Raw genomic sequence first — 21,138 nt, 5'->3', positions numbered from 1 at the left:
CCAAAATAAGGTCTAATAATACAAAATATACACGTAAACTATATTATAAAAACCTTAGAAAATTATAAAATATTAATATATTTATTAGATGCGCGTTATGTATTTAAAAGGAATTAATATCTTCACATTAACATAGACTCTACCATAAACTTATAGATTACAACAATATAAATAATTTACACTACCAATAGTTTAAAGCTTTGTTATTTATTGCAATTAATAGTTTACAATAATTTAAAAAGTTTATTCGAAAAAAATAAAGTGGTACTGTTTTCATGTTAAATATCCTATTATAATTATCAGAGCAAAATCATCCAGTTTATAATCTGTAATTTGTAATGGTAAATATGACAAAAAATAGACGTCAGAATCACTGTCATGTCAACTATTTTTTTATCAATATTGCATGTCATTTGTGATAACGATAGTCAGCATAGGTGAATGCTAATCAATTTTAATTGTATTTTTATAATTCATAAACGTTGTCGAATGAACAGGATTATTCTAAGAGTAAAGTAACATAAAAAGTCTTAGAGAATGTGAATTTACTCTTTTGATTCCCGATCTTGATTGTTTTATTATTGTTTTGTGTGAGAAATCGGTATCTTCACTATGTCTGAATTGAACAATCCATTCGCTGGTCTGATAGGAGTACCGGGAGTGGGTACGTCGCAGGATTCGGAGTACGGCTCCGGTCAGCTACAGCTGAACATCAAAGCTGCGGCGGTGAATGAGGAAATAAGAACGATTAATGGTATCGTAGAAAATGTTTTCCATTTTACAATTAATCCGAATGCCGTCGGGGAACATTCGGATAGGCAGCTCATTTTCCTGGAGGAGCTGGCGCAGGCCATGAACCCGCGTCTGCACATTGACTTGGAGGCCTTGGAGCAAGCCCTCTTCGAGAGACTTCTCCTAAGTGACACCGAGAAGAACATTATACCTAGATCAGTAAAAGCTTACAAGGAGCATGTGATCCAAAAGCAAGTGTTCCCATATCTCTTCAGCGCCATGCAGAACATCCAGAGCTATGACCAATACAACAGCAACACTGTGAAGAATGCTCTGGACAAAATGAAGGAGCTGATATTCCGGAATGCAGTGACAGCGTTGAAGCAGCCAGCTTTGTTTGAGAACCAGGATTTCTCTGTGCAATTGGTGGAGCTTCTGCAACATGTAGACCCCCAAAGTCATACATTTTTCTTGGATTTAGTGAAGGCATTTGTTTCGGAAGGTGAGTGTTATTACTTAAGATATTTATAGAATTATATTACCTTTTGTCTAGTGGTCGAAAACTGACCATAAAGAAAACATGAATTTGCATTTTTCAATTTTTTTTATTTGAACAAGAACAACACAAAAACTGTTGACAACAAAGAAATGAACTGAACTATTTTTGTCTTGGTCTCGTTATATTGACGGTTGAAAAGCAAACTAAACTAAGTGACTTTATAAACCATAGAGAGTAATCTCAGAAATCATTATTAAAGACACTAAAGAGCTTATTCAAATGACATACTTGGTCTGAACACATATTTTAAAACAAGCTCTCCATAGTACTTTCTGTCATGCAAATTATCATAGCATGCCTTCAGTAAAGCTTCCACCTTAACCCTCGTCGGCAATAACTTGACTTCAGTCAGAATAAGCAGAAGTTTTGGAGACAAAGTTGCTTGTAATCACTGAAATTAAACAAATTGAAGTATGCAGTATTAAGTATGCATCTAATGCACAATTTGATTAGGGGATACCTTGGTTTATGAATGACCACTGAAGAATCATGTCTGATAGATAGTTTCCAATATGGACAAACAATCTGAGGTCCATGTTTAATGGTAATCCAGGCACTGCATATCAACAATTTTTAATGCCTTCTATGCCTTCAGTGTAAAACCATGGTTGCCCATCAACAAAATTTACGTAACAAATTGTGTGACAAATAAAAGAGTGGCTCGCTATTCCACTAGAACATGGTAATTATTGAATTAAAGTAGGCCTCTGCAAAATTACATTAGAATAGACCTTCATTTATGGATATTCTTGATATGCACAAGCAATTGTAGGTGCATGTTATAATTTGAAACGTATTGAATGCCCAAAATTTGTTTAAGATTCATTCAATCGGAAAACTGCTGTTGAACATTATTCTTTGTGTTTGCACCTGCGACCAGTCTGTCTGCTATAAATAGATCAGTTGTGTGTCTTTGAGGCGTGTAGGGAGCTACTCTCAGTGGAGTCAACAACACCTGTAATATTTAGATACAGGTCTGAGAAGCCCACACTTTTTTTTATGAAATTACAGATGAATGAATATTATAGATGAAAATCATAGATTAGTATATTTAAATATGATAGATTACTAATCTATGATGAAAAAAAAAAGTTTTAAACAATTTAATATGATGAAAATATAATTATATGTATATTTATTGTCTTTTTTTTCTTATGGATACTTTTAATACTGTGTAGAATTTAAAGTAATACAATTAAATCTGATAATCATTGCCATTGTTTATCCTAAACTCTATGATCAGTAAATTAACTTTAACTTAAGCTATGGTCAGTACTTTTATATTTCGGTAGTGTGTGGTGATATGGGTGCAATGTACAGTTACATAGATAGAGATATAGTCCGCGCCAAACTGCTAGTCCGCTCCGAATATATAAACGAGTCACGTCGCAATAGCAAATTGTAGATATTAGCGGGACGAAGACAGAGTTAATGTGCCCTTATGATACGGAGTATATGCTAACTAAAACTGAGCACAACAACTTCAGAGCGGACTAGCAGTTTGGCGCTGACTATACATTGCTATCTTATGTATGTGTATGTATTGTAATTATGCTTTCAGGCTCAGAGGAGTGTCAAAATCAGCTGAAAGAGACAATGCTGCCCGTGTTGCGAAGGATTCACACGCATGTCAACAAATCAAATCTAATCAATCTGCCCATTTACATTTTGCCATCCATACACGTTTTTGCAAGTAAGTATCTTTTCTTATGTAAATCGGTATGTCTAAAAAAATACTGTATTGATTAGTAAATAGGAGAAAGTATATTTTTACCTTCGGGTTTCTTTTATCCTTTTCTGGCAAAAAGAATTAAAGGTGAAATATGTTTCAGTGATTTAAAAAAAATGCTAATGTTAATAACAGGTAGAATCCCAAATTCAAATTAGTTATGGCTTAAATGTCAGTTATTTTAGTAAACGGTTTCTAATGTTAATTATATGGGATGCCAGTAGTTTTACACTTGCAAATATGGGTTTATTCTGAACCTAATTTAGACTTACCCTCTGTACAATATCTTCCATAGGTAATCCACACCTGGCCCCAATACTAATGGAGGCGTGTGAACCGAAGCAAGAGAATAACGGGAGACTCTACCAAGATTCAGTAATAGGAGCTCTACTCAGCTTATCGGTGCTGCCTCGTACTCCACAGTCCATGCATGAATTCTTCGATAATCCTATGGATCAGGTAGTTTTTTTATTCATTTAAAATTAAAGTGTTATTGCAGCGAAAGTCTTGCAGCATTGGCGAAATTTTCAATGCGTAGTAATGGTCGAATTGGTGAAAAATGATATTAGGAATTCTTTTCTTATATTTTGACTGAAAATAAAGGACAGCTTTACCAAGATTCAGTAACTGGCGTGGAAGGCGCCCTACTCAGCATTGGGAAGTACTCCACAATCTATGAATATTTATTGCGTATTAAATTAACTTGTTATTGATTTGCATGGCTCTGCAGCACTGGCGAATATCAATATTAGTCAATTGCGTAGTCGTCGTCAACCCTTTACTGTCCCACTGCTGGGCATTTGTCTCGTCACAGACAGGTATTCAGGCTGAGAGGTATAAGGGCTGTGTATTACAGTCCACCATGCTGGCCAATGCCGGCTAACGCTGATAATAAACTTCACTTTCAGCATCCCTTGAGGATTCTTTTTATAGGTCGAGTAGGTATCCTCTTAAAGTTAATTATTGCAAGTGGTAATTAATTTTTAATACAAACATTGAAACTGGACCCCCCAAATTGCGACGTCATTTTAAAACCTTGAAAGTGTGAATTATTATTATATTTTAATATATATTCAATATTACCATACTTGGTGGACAATGGCCTTAAGAATTCTCATTATATATTCTGACAATAATGGATCGATAGTGAACGAAGTTGGCTGTGAATATTTCATGAGTGTTTCCTTTGTGCTAGTGCAGTGTTTTTCAACTCGAGGGTAGCAATTACCTAGGCGTCGCTAAGTCGCTCGGGGCTAGTTCGATAGCCTAAGTATAAAAAGTAGAACAAAGTTTTAAAAGATAGTGAATCCTGAAAGAAATTGTTAATTAAAGGCGTTTGGCGATGTAATCTAATGTAAAATTATGTATGTTTTAGGTATTAAATTACTGATACATAATTATGGAAATAAATGAATTATTTATACGGGTATGATATTCATAGCATAGTAAAATACAGATTAAAAATAGCGAACAGTAGGGGTTCAGAAAATATATTTACATACAAAGGAGATTTCGTTATGAAAAAAGTTGAAAAACACAGCTTTGATTCATAAACTACAAGCGATCAGCCCCTATTGTTATATTTCAGTATATTTTATTGATTAAGAAATTATACGTATATATGTTTTTTATTATTTCAGTCGGCAACGTCAATGATAGAATCTTCTATCTGGAATGCTTCATCCCACCTGACCAACAATTTGCACAAGGTATTCTTAACGCTTCTAAAAGCAGGGCCGCATATGAGGAACCGGCTTTTGAGCTGGATCGGGAAATGTCTGAAGAGTAACACTGCTAGAGGCAAACTCTGGAATGTACAGGTATATAAACATATAACAGGTACAGGTATATAATATTTTGTAATTATATTGAAATGAAATGAAATATACTTATTTTGAATAAGCTTATGAAGGCACTTCCAAATTGTCAGTTACAATATTTTATTCTTAAATTACTACCCGATCGGAAAGGATTTTAATTATTTCGCAGTAAAGCACCTTAAAATTATCTTCTAAGTCTTTGATAGCAATGATGATGCAAACAATACAAAACTTTGTTTGATTGTAAATTATTTATACCCTAAAATGCAAGTTTCATTTGTCTCTGTCTCTTCAATATTCTAGCGATTTATTTTCATTACGCACCCTAGAGATTTACACTTTAGTTAAGTTAAGTTTTAGGATAAAAAGTTAAGATAAATTCATTGGGCCATTAAATCTTGCCAAACTACTGTCGGATATTGTGATGGAATATACTTTGAGCCTCATCACAAAAGCTTGATTGCAGTAGAGTGAAGTTTCTAAGTTTCTATATAAAAGGGACCTATGTTTCATAATGACTAATTTTATTTATTTCAGGCTGCTGAAATGAGTTCAGCTACATTAACGTGCGTAACTGACGGATTCATGTTGAATTTGGGCGCAGTGCTACTGCATCTGTGTCAGCCTTTCTGCAATACGCCTGATGACCCGAAGTCGCTTAAAATTGATCCGACATATGGTGCTGTAACAGTAAGTATATAAATTGGAGTATGTTAATATTATATTGTATGTATATTTTTAACAGAATTTTAAAAAAATAGTCTGCACTGGGTCAATGTTACGACCTACGACACAGCATTGGCCCAACAATTCAATCAAACTTCAAATTTTTATTTGGTAATCTATTTTATATTTTACTAGGCAAACCGGGCCATGGGGCATTATGATAAAAAGTATAAAAAACACCCATATAAAAATGAAAAATTGTGTAAAAAATCTTATTAATTCATGGAGAAATTTTCAAATTATGCAGATTAAAACAAATGCAAGCTGAATTTTGATTACGCGTATAATGACGTCATTGTGTTATATTTAGAAAATGTCGATAACTAATATATGCATGCATTGTATAATGACGTCATGTTGTAAATTTTAGAACATTCTAATAACACTCATAGATTAGTAAATATTACTCACTCCTAACAAGAAAATGAAACCAGTTTTGACACTTGAAATTGTCACTGTCATCTATTTTCGTGTTTGAAAAATATTAAAAAAAAATAGTTTTTGGAGCATTTACGAATAGAAACGATAATTCTCCGAACTTTTTCTTCGACTTCGTGTTGTTTTTGCACCACTTAACTGCACATGTCATTGTTCCGCGTAAATTACACCATGACAGCCATCAAATTGCTGACACGTCAGCCGTTTAAGCCATTTAATGGCTTCCTTCACTTACAAGGCGGTGAGATATCTTTACTAATCTATGATAACCCTATACAACATTCCAGCCGGAGCAGTGCGCAGCTAAGTCAGTGCATCTGGACTGTTTGTACAACGAGACGTGTTTGCTGCCCGCTCGGGAGGGTGACGACGGCCGCTCCCTCCCGCGGCCTACTGCCGACACTTACAACTTCGTTACTGAGTGCTTCTTTATGACGCAGAAGTGTATTGATTTGGGTGAGGGATACGAATTTATAACATGTAAAAAACATCAGATTTTCGTCATATTAAAAAAGCATGTACACAAATAAGAAGTTATGTTTCTTTGGCGTATGCAATAAGACAAAGGTGTATCAAGTATAAATTGACTAATAGTCAACTTTATGGTGTCGATTTTATATGTAGGTGTGCGCATTGTGAAAATCTGTCAACATTTTCCTCAAACGTGCCAAAAGAAGTATTACTTCAAAAATGTTACCACTATAAAAATCTTTAGACAATGAATGAGGTAATCTAATTTGATAAGCTTTTTTTTTATTTATTTACTACAGCGAGCCACATAGGCAAATCAGTTTTCATAGTATCTTGTTAGCAATTTTTAAGAAGATGTCCAATTAACGTCTGTTAAAATAATCAATTCTTAATTTGCAACTGTCAATTTTTACTAGTGAATTAAATATTACCAACGGCCGTTAAACAGTTTAGTAATATTAACTGCAACACGTTACACATAACAAAAACACACATTAGAAAGTCGCGTCGCAATAGCAAATTGTAGATATTAGCGGGACGAAAACAGCGTGGGACCCCCCCGGCACCCGCCCGCTACCCGCTTTCGCCATCGGGTACATAACTGCGTTAATGTGCCCTTACGTTACCGAGTATATGCTAACTAAACCTGCGCGTAACAACTTCAGAGCGGACGAGAAGCTTGGCGCAGACTATACAGTTTTACTCCAACTAAGCTTGTGATGTGCAGGTGTTCGCGTGTGCGCGGAGAAGATGTGGCGCGTGGGGCAGGAGCTGGGCCGCGCGCAGCGGGCGCTCAGCGAGCCGCTCGCGCTCATGGACCACGTGCGACAGCGCGCCAAGCACCTCATGGTCAAGTATGTCGCCACTCATGAAACAATAATGCTTTTTATATAATATGCCGGGATATCTCGTCGCCGCAGGTCGATACTCTTTCGCGGTATTGCGACGCTACGATCGGCCCAAAGCTTGAATTAAATCATAAATCGGTTAAACAATCTAAAAAAATCAGGGACATAGAACATATAAGAATCATGTCGACTTACTTAATAAAAGAAACAAAAAACATATTTTCAGAAACATTATTAGAGAGATATTATTATTAATTAGAGAATGGGTATATAGACAATAGATATTATTATTATTGCTAGAGACGACCCATTATATCAAAAGTACACACATGCCCACTGAGTCGAGTAACTACTCTTACACTGATTTTTAAAAAACTTCGTGATAAGTAGTTAATTTGACCAGAATACTGAGTAGTCACTTAAAATTTTGCAGGAGAAGTCGAAATTTAAATTATGCTTTTTATGTAAATTCTTTCATTAATAGATTTGTGAGCCTCCGATGCGCTCTTCTGGAGAACGATATGCTGACCAACCTTCACCGACTGCAAGCCACCACTTGCACGTGGTTAGTGCAAGTCGCCATCCGACCGGACAGCGTGCAAAGTTGTTATGCCCCTACCACCGTCATGCCGATCAATATGCCCGTCACCACAGCACCACCTGATACTCTAAGGTATGTTAAGTTAAGATTAAAACTACTTCGCAACAATCCGCTACAAATATGTATGATGGTATATATTTTAAACCATGCAGTATGTACCACCCTCCCTCCCAAAGGATGCGTGCAGATGCAAAAAAATTAAAATATACACCACCATACATACCACCACCAACACTTGTTTCACTACACTGATACTTTACTTTAAGGTTTACTGAACTTTAAGGTATTTTCAGACTCGATTTTGAATGGTATGAACAAACACTGATTTTCATTTATTATTCATACTTTGCTATGTAGATTGTAGGTACTTTGACAATGGAATGCCAGAAATGTATTATTGAATTAGTAGCTTATTTAACATAATTTATCTTACGGTTATGTGATATAACTAGACATCGGATTATATAAAAATATGCATACTTAATCTTATTTTATTCATAATTATTAATTATGACTTTATAATTGAAACCCGAAAACGTTTCATCGGTCGGAGGCTACGATGGAACTGGCGTAAAACTAGTCGGTCGCCCCTCCAGCCCTTGATGTTACGTCATGATGTCATAAATATTAATTACATAAAAGGTAGTAGTAAAAATCACGTCTACGACACGACGCCTATTTGGTAACATCTAACCTCGGACATTCTAACATAAGTAGATCCTTTCTATAGTATATATTTATTTACAGATGCGTACCAGAATTCGTGCTGGAGAACATAGTAGTGTTAATAACGATGGCGCGGCGGACAGTGGACGCTATCACCGATGAAGCAGATATAGCAGGCTTGCTGCAACCCGCGCTCACTCTGGTGCTCACGTTCATGGGAGATTCTTCCCGAACATATAACCCGCATTTGAGGTATTGTACTCATAATCACATCTATGATATAGAATATAGAATATATAACCAGCCTTCTAGTAGATATGGAATAATATACAGTACTATACATATAAGGTATTAGTATTCATTTTCACAACTTATGGTACTCTAAAATATAACTAATCTTTGAGTAGATAAATATATTGATACTATACACACATACAAAGTTCTTAATATACTGTAGAAACCAACCCATTTTGTGTATTTTTTAAAATCTTGGTAACAAAATACAATCGCAACTAACTAGTAGTTCAGAGTTTGCGAATTATATTAAAAATTAAAATTCTCTATGTTTCATCCAATCAATAATCTGTATATTGACGAATTATCTGAGCTATTTGTAGTTGTTTCTAAAGATTATTAACTATGTCAATGTCTATATAAAATAGATTAACTATACAAAGCTAAGTTCATAAGTTTATGTGAAAACCTTATTGGAATAATATTTCAGAGCTCGTCTAGCGGAATGCTTGGAGGCAATGTTGCCCAACCATCCGGATGACCAGCAGCCACTTAGCAATTTGGCATCTTTCTACCGAGAGCAGCTTTTCAAGGAACATCCTCACCGATTACAAGTAAGACCAAAAACAAATAACAAACATTAGATAAGCATTTTGCACTTTCTACACCCATAACCTAATATTGGAATCCCTGTCTTAAATGCCATACGCACACAAAGACGAATACTCAAGTATCCATACCCAGACTGTACGAATACAGTTATTGACAAAATATAATTATATAATTCACATTATCAGTAGTGTAATTTGATAAATAGATCTAATATACATTTTTGATTAAAAAATGTGGTACTTTAATTGATAAGTGTCTTGTTATTTAATAACCCTTTTAAAATTCAAACTGAGGAAAAATTTCATATTTACTATCACAATTTTCATATTACATATTATCTATATCTTTTTGAAAACTATAACTTTGTGGCCCCAAAGTTGAAAGCGACTCACTCATCTTCAAAATTTCGGTTGACAGCTCGTACCGTGCCTGTTGGACGTGTTCGTGGGCATAGAGATGACGGGCCAGAGCGTGCAGTTCGAGCAGAAGTTCAACTACCGCCGCCCCATGTACCTCGTGATGGACTTTCTGTGGGACATGGAGGAGCACAGGGATGCGTTCACGTGAGTTGTAAAGGACAATTGAAATACTGTAAAATTAAAGAAGCGTATTGAAATAATTGACAATTAACGGCTTTTATGTGAGTTATAAAGGACAGGTTATAAACGAAATTCAAAAAATTTAAACCTTATTGTATCGATATCGTAACAATAAACATTACAAAAACAATAATAAGATAATAGCCTAATATTTGTATTACTTTTAACGTTTGTTTCATTAGACATAAAGAATATATAATGTACGCAAACGCATATTTCTCATTGCACATTGATTTGTACATTTAAATTGTAATATAACTTAAATTGTAATTGTAATTCAAAAATGAGTCTTTGTTACTTTAAATAAATAATTTAATTATTTTTATAATTATTATATGAAGCCGTGCTTGGAGACTAATAAATTACCCACATTCATTCTAAACACAAAGGAGAGGATTTACAATGTACAGTTTGATCATTGTTATCAACTTTTTTCTCTACGTTTTCTATATGCAAGGGTGGGTTGAGATTATGAGATTACTTCGATTTTTGTTTTCTAAATATTTTAAAGTGTACGACATGCAAAACTTATTGTTATTTTTTTTTTTTTTATTTTATTGCAGGCGATTAGCGAAAGAAGCTGAATCCAACATGGAGGCAGTACACCCGCCGATATTCCTGCGTTTCGTCAACTTGCTCATGAACGACGCCATTTTCTTGCTGGACGAGGCGCTCGGCAACATGGCGCAGATACGCACATTGCAAGCTGCACAGTTAGTATCTTTATTATATTATGTTATGAAGATAATAATGTACATTTCTGTATTACACTTTACTTTAAAATTATATTTAGTCTTAATTATAGTGTTAATGGCTACATATTTTCAAAGTACTTTTTTGAAATCAATGCTTTCAACATTTGAATAATCTAAAGACGATACTGATTTTGATTTTAACATATAATTAATATGATATGACAATTACATGAATTGAATGATACAGATTTAATAACAAAATCACATAAAAACTGCTTTGACAGCCTTATTTACATCGTTTGTTAGGGTTTCGTACCCAGAGAGTAAAAAAGGAACATTATTACTAAGCCTCCACTATCTGTTCGTTTGTCTGTCACAAGACTCTATCTCTTGAACCGTAAAAGATAGACACTTGATTATGTATTTACACTTTTATTTATAACGGTGACCGCTACAATAAATACTAAAAATAAAAAAAAAAACTTGAAAATAAAAAGTATTCGCCATACAAAAAAACCGCTATTTTTCAACTTTTTCGCTTTGTGTATTGAATTGTATAATAGGTAGACAGGTCCAATTTACATATTGCATTTATTTCTAGGGCTACTACGATAACAAATACTAAGAATAAAAATAATAATGAAAATACGTTGGTAAGCAATATGTATGGTATGGTAAGTTCGACTCGCACTTGACTAATTAATTTTTACGACCGTACCATTTTCAGGGAGTCCGGCCAATGGGCGAGCCTGCCAGCTCAGGAGCGGGATCAGAACATGGCCAACCTGTCGCACATCGGCATGCTGGCGCGCTTCGACAACATCCTCGGGCGCGACACCATCCGCACGCTGGTGAAGCTCACCGCGCACGCGCCCTACGTGTTCTGCCACCCCACGCTGGTGGAGCGCATCGCCTCCATGCTCAACTACTTCCTGCTGCACCTCGTCGGCCCCAACAAGAAGAACTTCAAGGTGTGTTTTAGACAAGTATTTGGTAGTTTTGAATAGATTCCCTTGAAACTTAGTTTGAAGAACGCTTGCTGAGGGAATTAGGAGTTGATGAAAACAGGATAAGTAGGGTAGAGGTAATTGAAAGGTAACTAAGGAATGATATCCAAAAAGAGGTTTATTTGTTTGTATAGTTTTTGATAATTAGGATTAATATATGAACCTAATTGTACGCGAAAAACGCAGAAATTCTCTTTAAAATTGAAGTTTAAATTTTCTGGTTCAATTTTAATAAAGAAGTTTACCAACTAAAATTGTCGTGTTCTCAGGTGAAAGACATGAAGGAGTACGAGTTCAACCCGGCGGTGACGGTGATGGACATCTGCACGATGTACGTGGAGCTGGGCGACAACGAGCGCTTCTGCGCCGCCGTGTCCGACGACGGCCGCTCCTACTCGCCGCAGCTGTTCACCCTGGCCGAGGACGTGCTGGGTATTTATTATTAAATAAATTGAATTTTTAGATGTGAACGTTGTTTCGATGTAACATTGCTATATAAGTTGGACAAACTTGCGTGTTGCCAACTTAAAATAAAATATACTTTGTCCTAAACACCTCATATATGTGAAAAGTTTAAATAAATGAATATGATCATTCATTCATTCATTCAATCAATTCAATTCATTTATATGATTATATTTTTATTTTTTATTTATAAGAACTGAAAAACTTCTGAAATCTATTCTTAAGGTTTTGGACGTTAGTGCTTTAAGTTAGTCGACGTTAGATTGGAAGATCAGGCGATATTTTCCTTCACTATGTAATACAAGTGATAATAATTTAACTGACTAATAGGTACCAATAATTATTCGCTTATAACTTAGACAAAATATATTTGTCTAGCATGTAAATATCCTGCTGTAAACGAATTTTAAACTAGTAAGCTATCAACCCGATCTTTTTTAATTTAGATACGTCACACAGACCGGCTCAGAGAGGAGAGTAGATAGCGCTAGAAGTGAATCCTGACGCCGCTGAGTTGTATTGTACTTAGTTACTGGTAAGCGGTCATATAGAGCGCTTACGCATTCTGGTACGCGCGCGCGTAATGTTTCCCAATTCCCATACAATGACGCGTGTACGCATCTGTAAAAAAATACAACGCCCGGCGACAAAAACGCCGAGCGCCGCGACAAGCGTACGCATACGCGCTGCGTGTGACCGCTCAGTAGTAACCCCGTACAACACAACTCGGCGGTAGAGCGCGGCGTCAGGATTTTGTTCCAGCGCTGACGCCTAGTGCGGCACTAAAATACGCGTTATGATTGGCCGGACCTTTACTTTCTAACATAAAAGTGCATGTTTGAGTGTCAGGCCCCAGTGGTGAGCTGGGCGACCTGGCTTTGAATAGAAAACTCGCCAAATATGGTTTGAAAGAAAGAAAGAAAGTTTGAACTATTTATTTCCAAATACGGGAACGACCGGCGTGTGCACATTGAGCGGGTTCACGGACGAGTGCACACGCCGGTCGTTCCCGTATTTGGATATGCTCGTACCGTATTTGGCCTGACACTCAAACAGTGCAGCAGTATAATCATAATATTTGTGTCAGCGCGCATCGGCGGCGGCGGGCTGATATCCTCGCTGCAGACGGTGGCGGCGCGGGTGGCGCGCGCGGCCGTGCAGCGGCGCCGCGACGAGGAGATCCTCGCGCACGCGCCCGACGAGTTCCTCGACCCCATCATGAGCACGCTCATGCTGGACCCCGTGCTGCTGCCCAGCTCGCGCACCACGCTCGACCGGACCACCATCGCCAGGTGACACACTTGTATAGTAAACATCCGCGGCGGTGCAGCGGCGCCGCGACGAGGAGATCCTCGCGCACGCGCCCGACGAGTTCCTCGACCCCATCATGAGCACGCTCATGCTGGACCCCGTGCTGCTGCCCAGCTCGCGCACCACGCTCGACCGGACCACCATCGCCAGGTGACACACTTGTATAGTAAACATCCGCGGCGGTGCAGCGGCGCCGCGACGAGGAGATCCTCGCGCACGCGCCCGACGAGTTCCTCGACCCCATCATGAGCACGCTCATGCTGGACCCCGTGCTGCTGCCCAGCTCGCGCACCACGCTCGACCGGACCACCATCGCCAGGTGACACACTTGTATAGTAAACATCCGCGGCGGTGCAGCGGCGCCGCGACGAGGAGATCCTCGCGCACGCGCCCGACGAGTTCCTCGACCCCATCATGAGCACGCTCATGCTGGACCCCGTGCTGCTGCCCAGCTCGCGCACCACGCTCGACCGGACCACCATCGCCAGGTGACACACTTGTATAGTAAACATCCGCGGCGGTGCAGCGGCGCCGCGACGAGGAGATCCTCGCGCACGCGCCCGACGAGTTCCTCGACCCCATCATGAGCACGCTCATGCTGGACCCCGTGCTGCTGCCCAGCTCGCGCACCACGCTCGACCGGACCACCATCGCCAGGTGACACACTTGTATAGTAAACATCCGCGGCGGTGCAGCGGCGCCGCGACGAGGAGATCCTCGCGCACGCGCCCGACGAGTTCCTCGACCCCATCATGAGCACGCTCATGCTGGACCCCGTGCTGCTGCCCAGCTCGCGCACCACGCTCGACCGGACCACCATCGCCAGGTGACACACTTGTATAGTAAACATCCGCGGCGGTGCAGCGGCGCCGCGACGAGGAGATCCTCGCGCACGCGCCCGACGAGTTCCTCGACCCCATCATGAGCACGCTCATGCTGGACCCCGTGCTGCTGCCCAGCTCGCGCACCACGCTCGACCGGACCACCATCGCCAGGTGACACACTTGTATAGTAAACATCCGCGGCGGTGCAGCGGCGCCGCGACGAGGAGATCCTCGCGCACGCGCCCGACGAGTTCCTCGACCCCATCATGAGCACGCTCATGCTGGACCCCGTGCTGCTGCCCAGCTCGCGCACCACGCTCGACCGGACCACCATCGCCAGGTGACACACTTGTATAGTAAACATCCGCGGCGGTGCAGCGGCGCCGCGACGAGGAGATCCTCGCGCACGCGCCCGACGAGTTCCTCGACCCCATCATGAGCACGCTCATGCTGGACCCCGTGCTGCTGCCCAGCTCGCGCACCACGCTCGACCGGACCACCATCGCCAGGTGACACACTTGTATAGTAAACATCCGCGGCGGTGCAGCGGCGCCGCGACGAGGAGATCCTCGCGCACGCGCCCGACGAGTTCCTCGACCCCATCATGAGCACGCTCATGCTGGACCCCGTGCTGCTGCCCAGCTCGCGCACCACGCTCGACCGGACCACCATCGCCAGGTGACACACTTGTATAGTAAACATCCGCGGCGGTGCAGCGGCGCCGCGACGAGGAGATCCTCGCGCACGCGCCCGACGAGTTCCTCGACCCCATCATGAGCACGCTCATGCTGGACCCCGTGCTGCTGCCCAGCTCGCGCACCACGCTCGACCGGACCACCATCGCCAGGTGACACACTTGTATAGTAAACATCCGCGGCGGTGCAGCGGCGCCGCGACGAGGAGATCCTCGCGCACGCGCCCGACGAGTTCCTCGACCCCATCATGAGCACGCTCATGCTGGACCCCGTGCTGCTGCCCAGCTCGCGCACCACGCTCGACCGGACCACCATCGCCAGGTGACACACTTGTATAGTAAACATCCGCGGCGGTGCAGCGGCGCCGCGACGAGGAGATCCTCGCGCACGCGCCCGACGAGTTCCTCGACCCCATCATGAGCACGCTCATGCTGGACCCCGTGCTGCTGCCCAGCTCGCGCACCACGCTCGACCGGACCACCATCGCCAGGTGACACACTTGTATAGTAAACATCGGGTAAATGTGTATAAACAAGTTAAACCAGGTAAACACGCTGCTATAAACATCTGGTGAATATCTATGGGCATATAAGACACAGCGCGTTCCCCGGAGAGTAGTAGTGTCTTTGCGACTAATGTATACTTTGGATATTTTCGAACGATCCACCGAGTAACTCGCCAAACAATAACGCCATGCACAATATCAGATACATAAAAACATACCAGAAACGTACATCCTGTGGAGACCGCACGATCGTGATGAATACTGAATGCGCCTGAGATTGTTTAGATTTTCGTATTCGAGTCTGTTCGTCTGTGCTCGGCAAATATCTAAATGTTGCATTAGTGCCACACGTGTAGAAAGCTTACGTGGCACTACACAAATGTTCCAAAGAATTGATCCCTATAAGTTCGTAAGACGCATGCGTCAAGGTCTCAAGGTGTCATCAAAATCCTGGTCCCAGCGCTAATCGTATCTAGTACTAAAATTACTAATAAAGCCGTAAAAATAGGTAAAACAGCTTGCTTGAGATCGCAATTGCGTGTTTACTTTTTATTATACATCGTTCATTTGATTTCACATATTTCAGGCATCTACTGAGTGACCAATCGGATCCGTTCAACCGATCGCCTCTATCCATGGACCAGGTTAAGTCCAACACTGAGCTGAAGGAACGAATACATAAGTGGATCGCTGAGCAGAGAGAAAAGATGGGTGACATAACTGACAACACTCCTTAAACATGTGTGTAATGACAATCGTAATGACCGGTTTACATTATTTCAGTCACTCGATCCAGTTCAATAGTGAAATCCAGGCTTGGTTTTGAACGAATCAAAAATAAAAATATATTATTTGCCTACATATTTTATACCTAATATTTTATTGAAGAAATATTTATTATTGTATTTAAATATAATAGATGTCGTACAGATATTATTACGTAATTTGACACAGTAAACATTTTTTCTATGCTTTTTCTAATAGCCCGACATTATTCCGACCATAACAATGTCAGGTTGGGAAGAAAAATAGACCGCTAGTATATTAAATAATAAATTAAAATCTAGTAAAGTTATCTAGACACAAATAATCCAGTCACTGAATACAGTCATATTGTTTTAATATGAACATTTTCAGGTTACTGTAGTTCTATTCAAGCATTAGGTTTAATTATTGATCTGAAGACCTACGGAATATATGTGAACCGGCCATAGTACATCGAGAACTAGAAAGAAATTATTAATATCATCTAGTCTCAGTTTCGAAGAAAACTATATCCCATACACCATACATTTATGTATATTCAATTTATTTCTGAAAGTGCGTTATATCAATTATTTTATCTTGAATAAGATAAATTTAATATGCAAAATAGTTGTTATAATTTTAGATTATATTAAAAACGAATCTCGTTTAAACATTTATAAATTTTTTAACGGGTTTTACGCATATATTTACACACAAAAGGGAGATTTCTTTCTAGCTCAAGATGTACGAAATTACTATGTACTGTTTTGACCATGCAAGGACCTATACTCGAAATTGGACAAGACAAGTTAGTATTAATATTATATTTATTTTATTCATTATATGAAGTAACCAAAATGTATTCCTAACATACATATGGATTATTTTTTTCTGGGAATTTGAGGCAAATTTTAATTTATTTCTTGTGCCAAGAATTGCTCTCTGGCTGGTTCAGACTGAATTTTTAAAAGAGCACTAAATATCTATAAAAAGTATTAATATCTTTGGCATAACTTTACATCATTTTCGTTTATAAAGTAAGTGTGGTTACAATATATTTGGTTACTTTATATATTTACTGTGTTCCAAAATTTTTAACGTACATCCTAGTTATGATGTAAATACGGTGTCAATGATTTTTTACGGTATCATCAACCGTAGTTGAGTATTAATCTGATTGAATGATAAACGTTTTATAACTTTCAATGTACTAGAAACACAAGTTTGCAACTTATGAAGTAACGTTAGTATCGCTTATTTTATACAGAGTGAGAGACAGTTTCTTTTTCAAATTATTAATTTGCCAGTCATTGAAGTCATTATAAAATAAATTTAATTATATAGTTCATTTTGTGCCCCCATTTAAAATACTTCGTATATTTATACGAATCTTATTAATCCAGGATACCTGGTACTCGTAGTCTATCCTTAGTTTATTAATTAAACTATTAGAACAGATTGAAAACACTTACATAATTAAAAAAAATACAAAATTATGCCATAATAGGTTGTTAACCTAAATATCCTTCTTGATTATTTAATCTACGCATTACTCACACGACATGAGTTTTATAAAAAAGAAATGATATATGAGGAAAAAGAAGTGATATATTATTATATTAAACTTTCTACGTAAATAATATTTTCAATTTGTGTATGTTTGATACTGTTCACACACACTTCTTTCAAGTTTTATTCAGAGCAAATGATTGAAAACTTGTAATTATTTATCTTGCCGTCTATTGCTGAAAGTCTTTTACATCATTTTTCAATATTTTTGCACGAAACGGAAATTTAGTAGCTATAAAACGGGTCCCTGCTCACATAAGATATATTACCACCGATCGTCATAATATCACATTAGTTTTCTTGTGCCACCAATGAATTTTCAGTTCCTTTTTCATGCTTTACATATTTTGTTATTGTCCTTTTCTTTAATATATACTACATGTAATATAATATTTAAAAAAATATGTTTCTTTATTCATAATACAAGTGACTCTCACTATACTAGAGTCAATTCAATATGCAGCAATTTAGAAATAGGCACTAAATGTGGGTTTAATTATCACATGTATTTGTAACCTAGAATAGTATTTATAAAAATAGAAAGTACATTCGAGGAATTCTGATAAAATAATAGTAAGCTTCAAAAGCTTTTACTTGCAACATTGATTTAAACGCCATATTGAAAGGTTTTCTCATGGAAGGAACATTTTTTCGATTTCTACTTATATCTTGAAATAGATTCTTGTATTTAAGAATTTTGTAAATTCATATTATTGTTTATATAAAACACGTCGATTAAATTTATGAAAATATTAAATTCCTAATAGCTATTTTGTACCGAATTCTCTCAATACATCAAATAAAAATAAATGCATGCATTGCATTTTATGCAAATTATATGTTGAACATGACATGATGAACATGTTGAATATGAAACATGAAATTCTCACTTCATAATAATTTATAAAAGTGTTAAAGGTAATAACTGTTACTTAAACGTATGTGACTTATATATTATTTTCGATTATTTTGACCCAATGTGTAATGGACTCTTCATTTGTAGAATATGTGTCATGTATGTAAATGTATATGTATTATATTTAAAAGTCTTATGGTTAATTGGAATATTATATTTTTATTGTGTAAAATTACTTTATTTATTATTATAAGTTCTTCGCCTATTGGTTGTCTGGTATACGCATCTCCGCGTAATATTTGTGTATTATTTAGTAATGTCTATGCTGCCATGTAATATTGTAACATTTCGTCATTCAAACAATATACATATTTTTATATTAAATTAGTAACACACCGCGGAATCTGCTGTTATAATTTATATAGCTGTCATACTATAAGAAACACATAATGTCTCTTATTGAACTGTTTTAATACATTATTTACTCATCATATAAAACATACTCAACACTTATACTTCAGTTTTATTAGAGGTTATTTGTATTCATTGTCGCATAAAAATAAAAACGTATTTTAATTTTCACGTCTAGTAGATTAACATTTATAAGCCGCATTTTGATTTATATAGATTAATTTGAGAATTGGGATTAAACCAATTCTAACATACCTCACGAAGCTCTTATTTAATCCTTTTGTTTATAAGTTTTGATACATATCAATGTTTGTGAAATAGAAGTGGAAATGCAGTAAACTTAATTAATTGATAGCAACTACCGACATAAGGTACATCCGCGATTTTTGACCAAGATGTTTTATTTTTTGGCGTACGGTATATTTGTATTGATTCATTAGAAATATGGCGGTAACCCAAGCGACTAGGAAGTAACCTTTGGGCTACTCATAGCGCGACCATCTTAATTCCCCTAGACAACAGGCCTAAAAGTACTACATTATATTATAATGTACAATCTGCCCTAGACTAGATCGAGCACTTTGATTGAATGGCACATTGAATAATAAAAAGGGGATTAAAGAAAGATTCTAGGCAACATAAACATTATGATACCGGGAATATTTTAAGTGTCATTATTTTGTGGTGCAATTTTGTTAATTACTTAAATGACGGGTGTTATGAGTGAAAATTGAAAGCCAGGATGGTATGATAGGATATTCGAGCTAGCAATCTAGTAAAACTAGTATCGGTTGACAACTAGCTTCATTTTTAAACATTTGCACATTTACTTAAAGGCTAAGAACATAAGGAGTGGAATCCCGCCTACCGCGACCTCTTCAGCTACGTAACCGTACAAAACTACGAACTCGTGAGTTTTGAACTAAAGCGGGTGCTGTTGAAACCGCTCCTTGTCTTATTAGCCTTGGAGTCATGTAAATTATTATGAAAATTATAGAAAAACAAACAATTTTGTCAATCCTGGCTGCCTAATCTCGTGTTGACCCGACATAAAGACATTTGTTAAGGCTTTATTTTTTACTTTTCAACACTCTTGGGTGCAACTTTGGTTTAATTTGTGATAAAAAAATTATTTTTGTCGAAGTGATGAAATTATAAGTATAAAATATGTTGTATATTTAAGTTCTTTAAAAATTTGATTGTGATATATTATTTACCATAATATTAGGTTATCCTTATACTTATGTATTGTAGAAACAGTACAGATGTTGTATCATAGGTACTGTATTATTTTCTGTGCTCATTGTTTAAGTATGCATTAGCATGTTTTTGTTGTAAAGTTACAGACGGGAATACAAACCATCTGATGAGTTGCTGATTATCTGTAAACAATATGGAATACTCCTCGAACGCAGTCGCAGATGTATTGTTTCCCTGCCGACTCAGTTTAACCACTAACACATGTTATCTGCCGACCACATCCTTCAGTTGTATGCTAACATGAAAAGTTACGACTCAGCCAATGCCTATTTAATTTAAACAGTATATTTCATCATGAATTATATTACAGAAACTTTGAATATCATCAAAAATAATTCCTTCAAGGTATATGTCGTTTTTTCCTGTTAGTACACTGAGGGTAGATAAATGTAGTCATGGCAGTCATTCTCCCACAATCGGACCTCATGTTAAGGGGTTTGACGGTGGTATCAATATATTTTTTTTTTGTCTGTGGTATTTAGTTATACACTGTTCTTTCGTATAAGTATTGAATGGAAGTAATGAAATATGGAATAAATATTTGCATTTTCATTTTATCAATCCCACAATATCCTTCAAAAAGTATTATCTTCAAAGTTCATTATCTATTTTTGTTTTCGTTAAATGTAATGCGTCAATAAATATTATTTTATATAATGATAAATAACAATCATCTATGCAACTCTGTCCGTTTTTTTTTTTTTTTTTTTTTTTATTGCAGACGAGCATGCAGTCCACCTGATGTGGCTACTGCCGCC

At 37.7% G+C, this 21,138-nt stretch overlaps 1 protein-coding gene across 1 annotated transcript; it reads left to right on the top strand.

Annotated features, from left to right (window-relative positions):
- The first annotated feature begins 416 nt into the window (after positions 1–416).
- On the top strand, positions 417–18,263 carry Ube4A (Ubiquitination factor E4A). Its single transcript, XM_073093169.1, has 16 exons — positions 417–1,234; positions 2,853–2,984; positions 3,316–3,479; positions 4,661–4,840; positions 5,378–5,530; positions 6,292–6,460; positions 7,203–7,329; positions 7,808–7,996; positions 8,672–8,842; positions 9,315–9,438; positions 9,854–9,999; positions 10,599–10,748; positions 11,458–11,701; positions 12,007–12,169; positions 13,290–13,494; positions 16,124–18,263. The coding sequence occupies exons 1-16, from the start codon at positions 613–615 to the stop codon at positions 16,272–16,274; spliced, it is 3,090 nt and encodes a 1,029-aa protein (XP_072949270.1). The 5' UTR covers positions 417–612; the 3' UTR covers positions 16,275–18,263.
- The last annotated feature ends 2,875 nt before the right edge of the window (positions 18,264–21,138 follow it).

This window comes from Epargyreus clarus, unplaced genomic scaffold (assembly GCF_041222505.1).
Source record: "Epargyreus clarus isolate Ecla_fem2 unplaced genomic scaffold, WU_Ecla_fem_2.2 ptg000004l, whole genome shotgun sequence".
In the NCBI taxonomy this organism is placed as follows: domain Eukaryota; kingdom Metazoa; phylum Arthropoda; class Insecta; order Lepidoptera; family Hesperiidae; genus Epargyreus; species Epargyreus clarus.
The sequence above is the reverse complement of the archived record's forward strand: the minus strand, read 5'-3'. Positions and strand labels throughout refer to the sequence as shown.

What these genes read in the sequence shown, in the direction of transcription:
- Ube4A (XM_073093169.1), top strand. Translation starts at nt 613, where the DNA reads ATGTCTGAATTGAACAATCCATTCGCTGGTCTGATAGGAGTACCGGGA. An exon ending in TCGATAATCCTATGGATCAG is followed by an intron (nt 3,480 to 4,660) that starts GTAGTTTTTTTA and finishes TTATTATTTCAG; the next exon opens with TCGGCAACGTCAATGATAGA. An exon ending in GCACCACCTGATACTCTAAG is followed by an intron (nt 7,997 to 8,671) that starts GTATGTTAAGTT and finishes ATTTATTTACAG; the next exon opens with ATGCGTACCAGAATTCGTGC.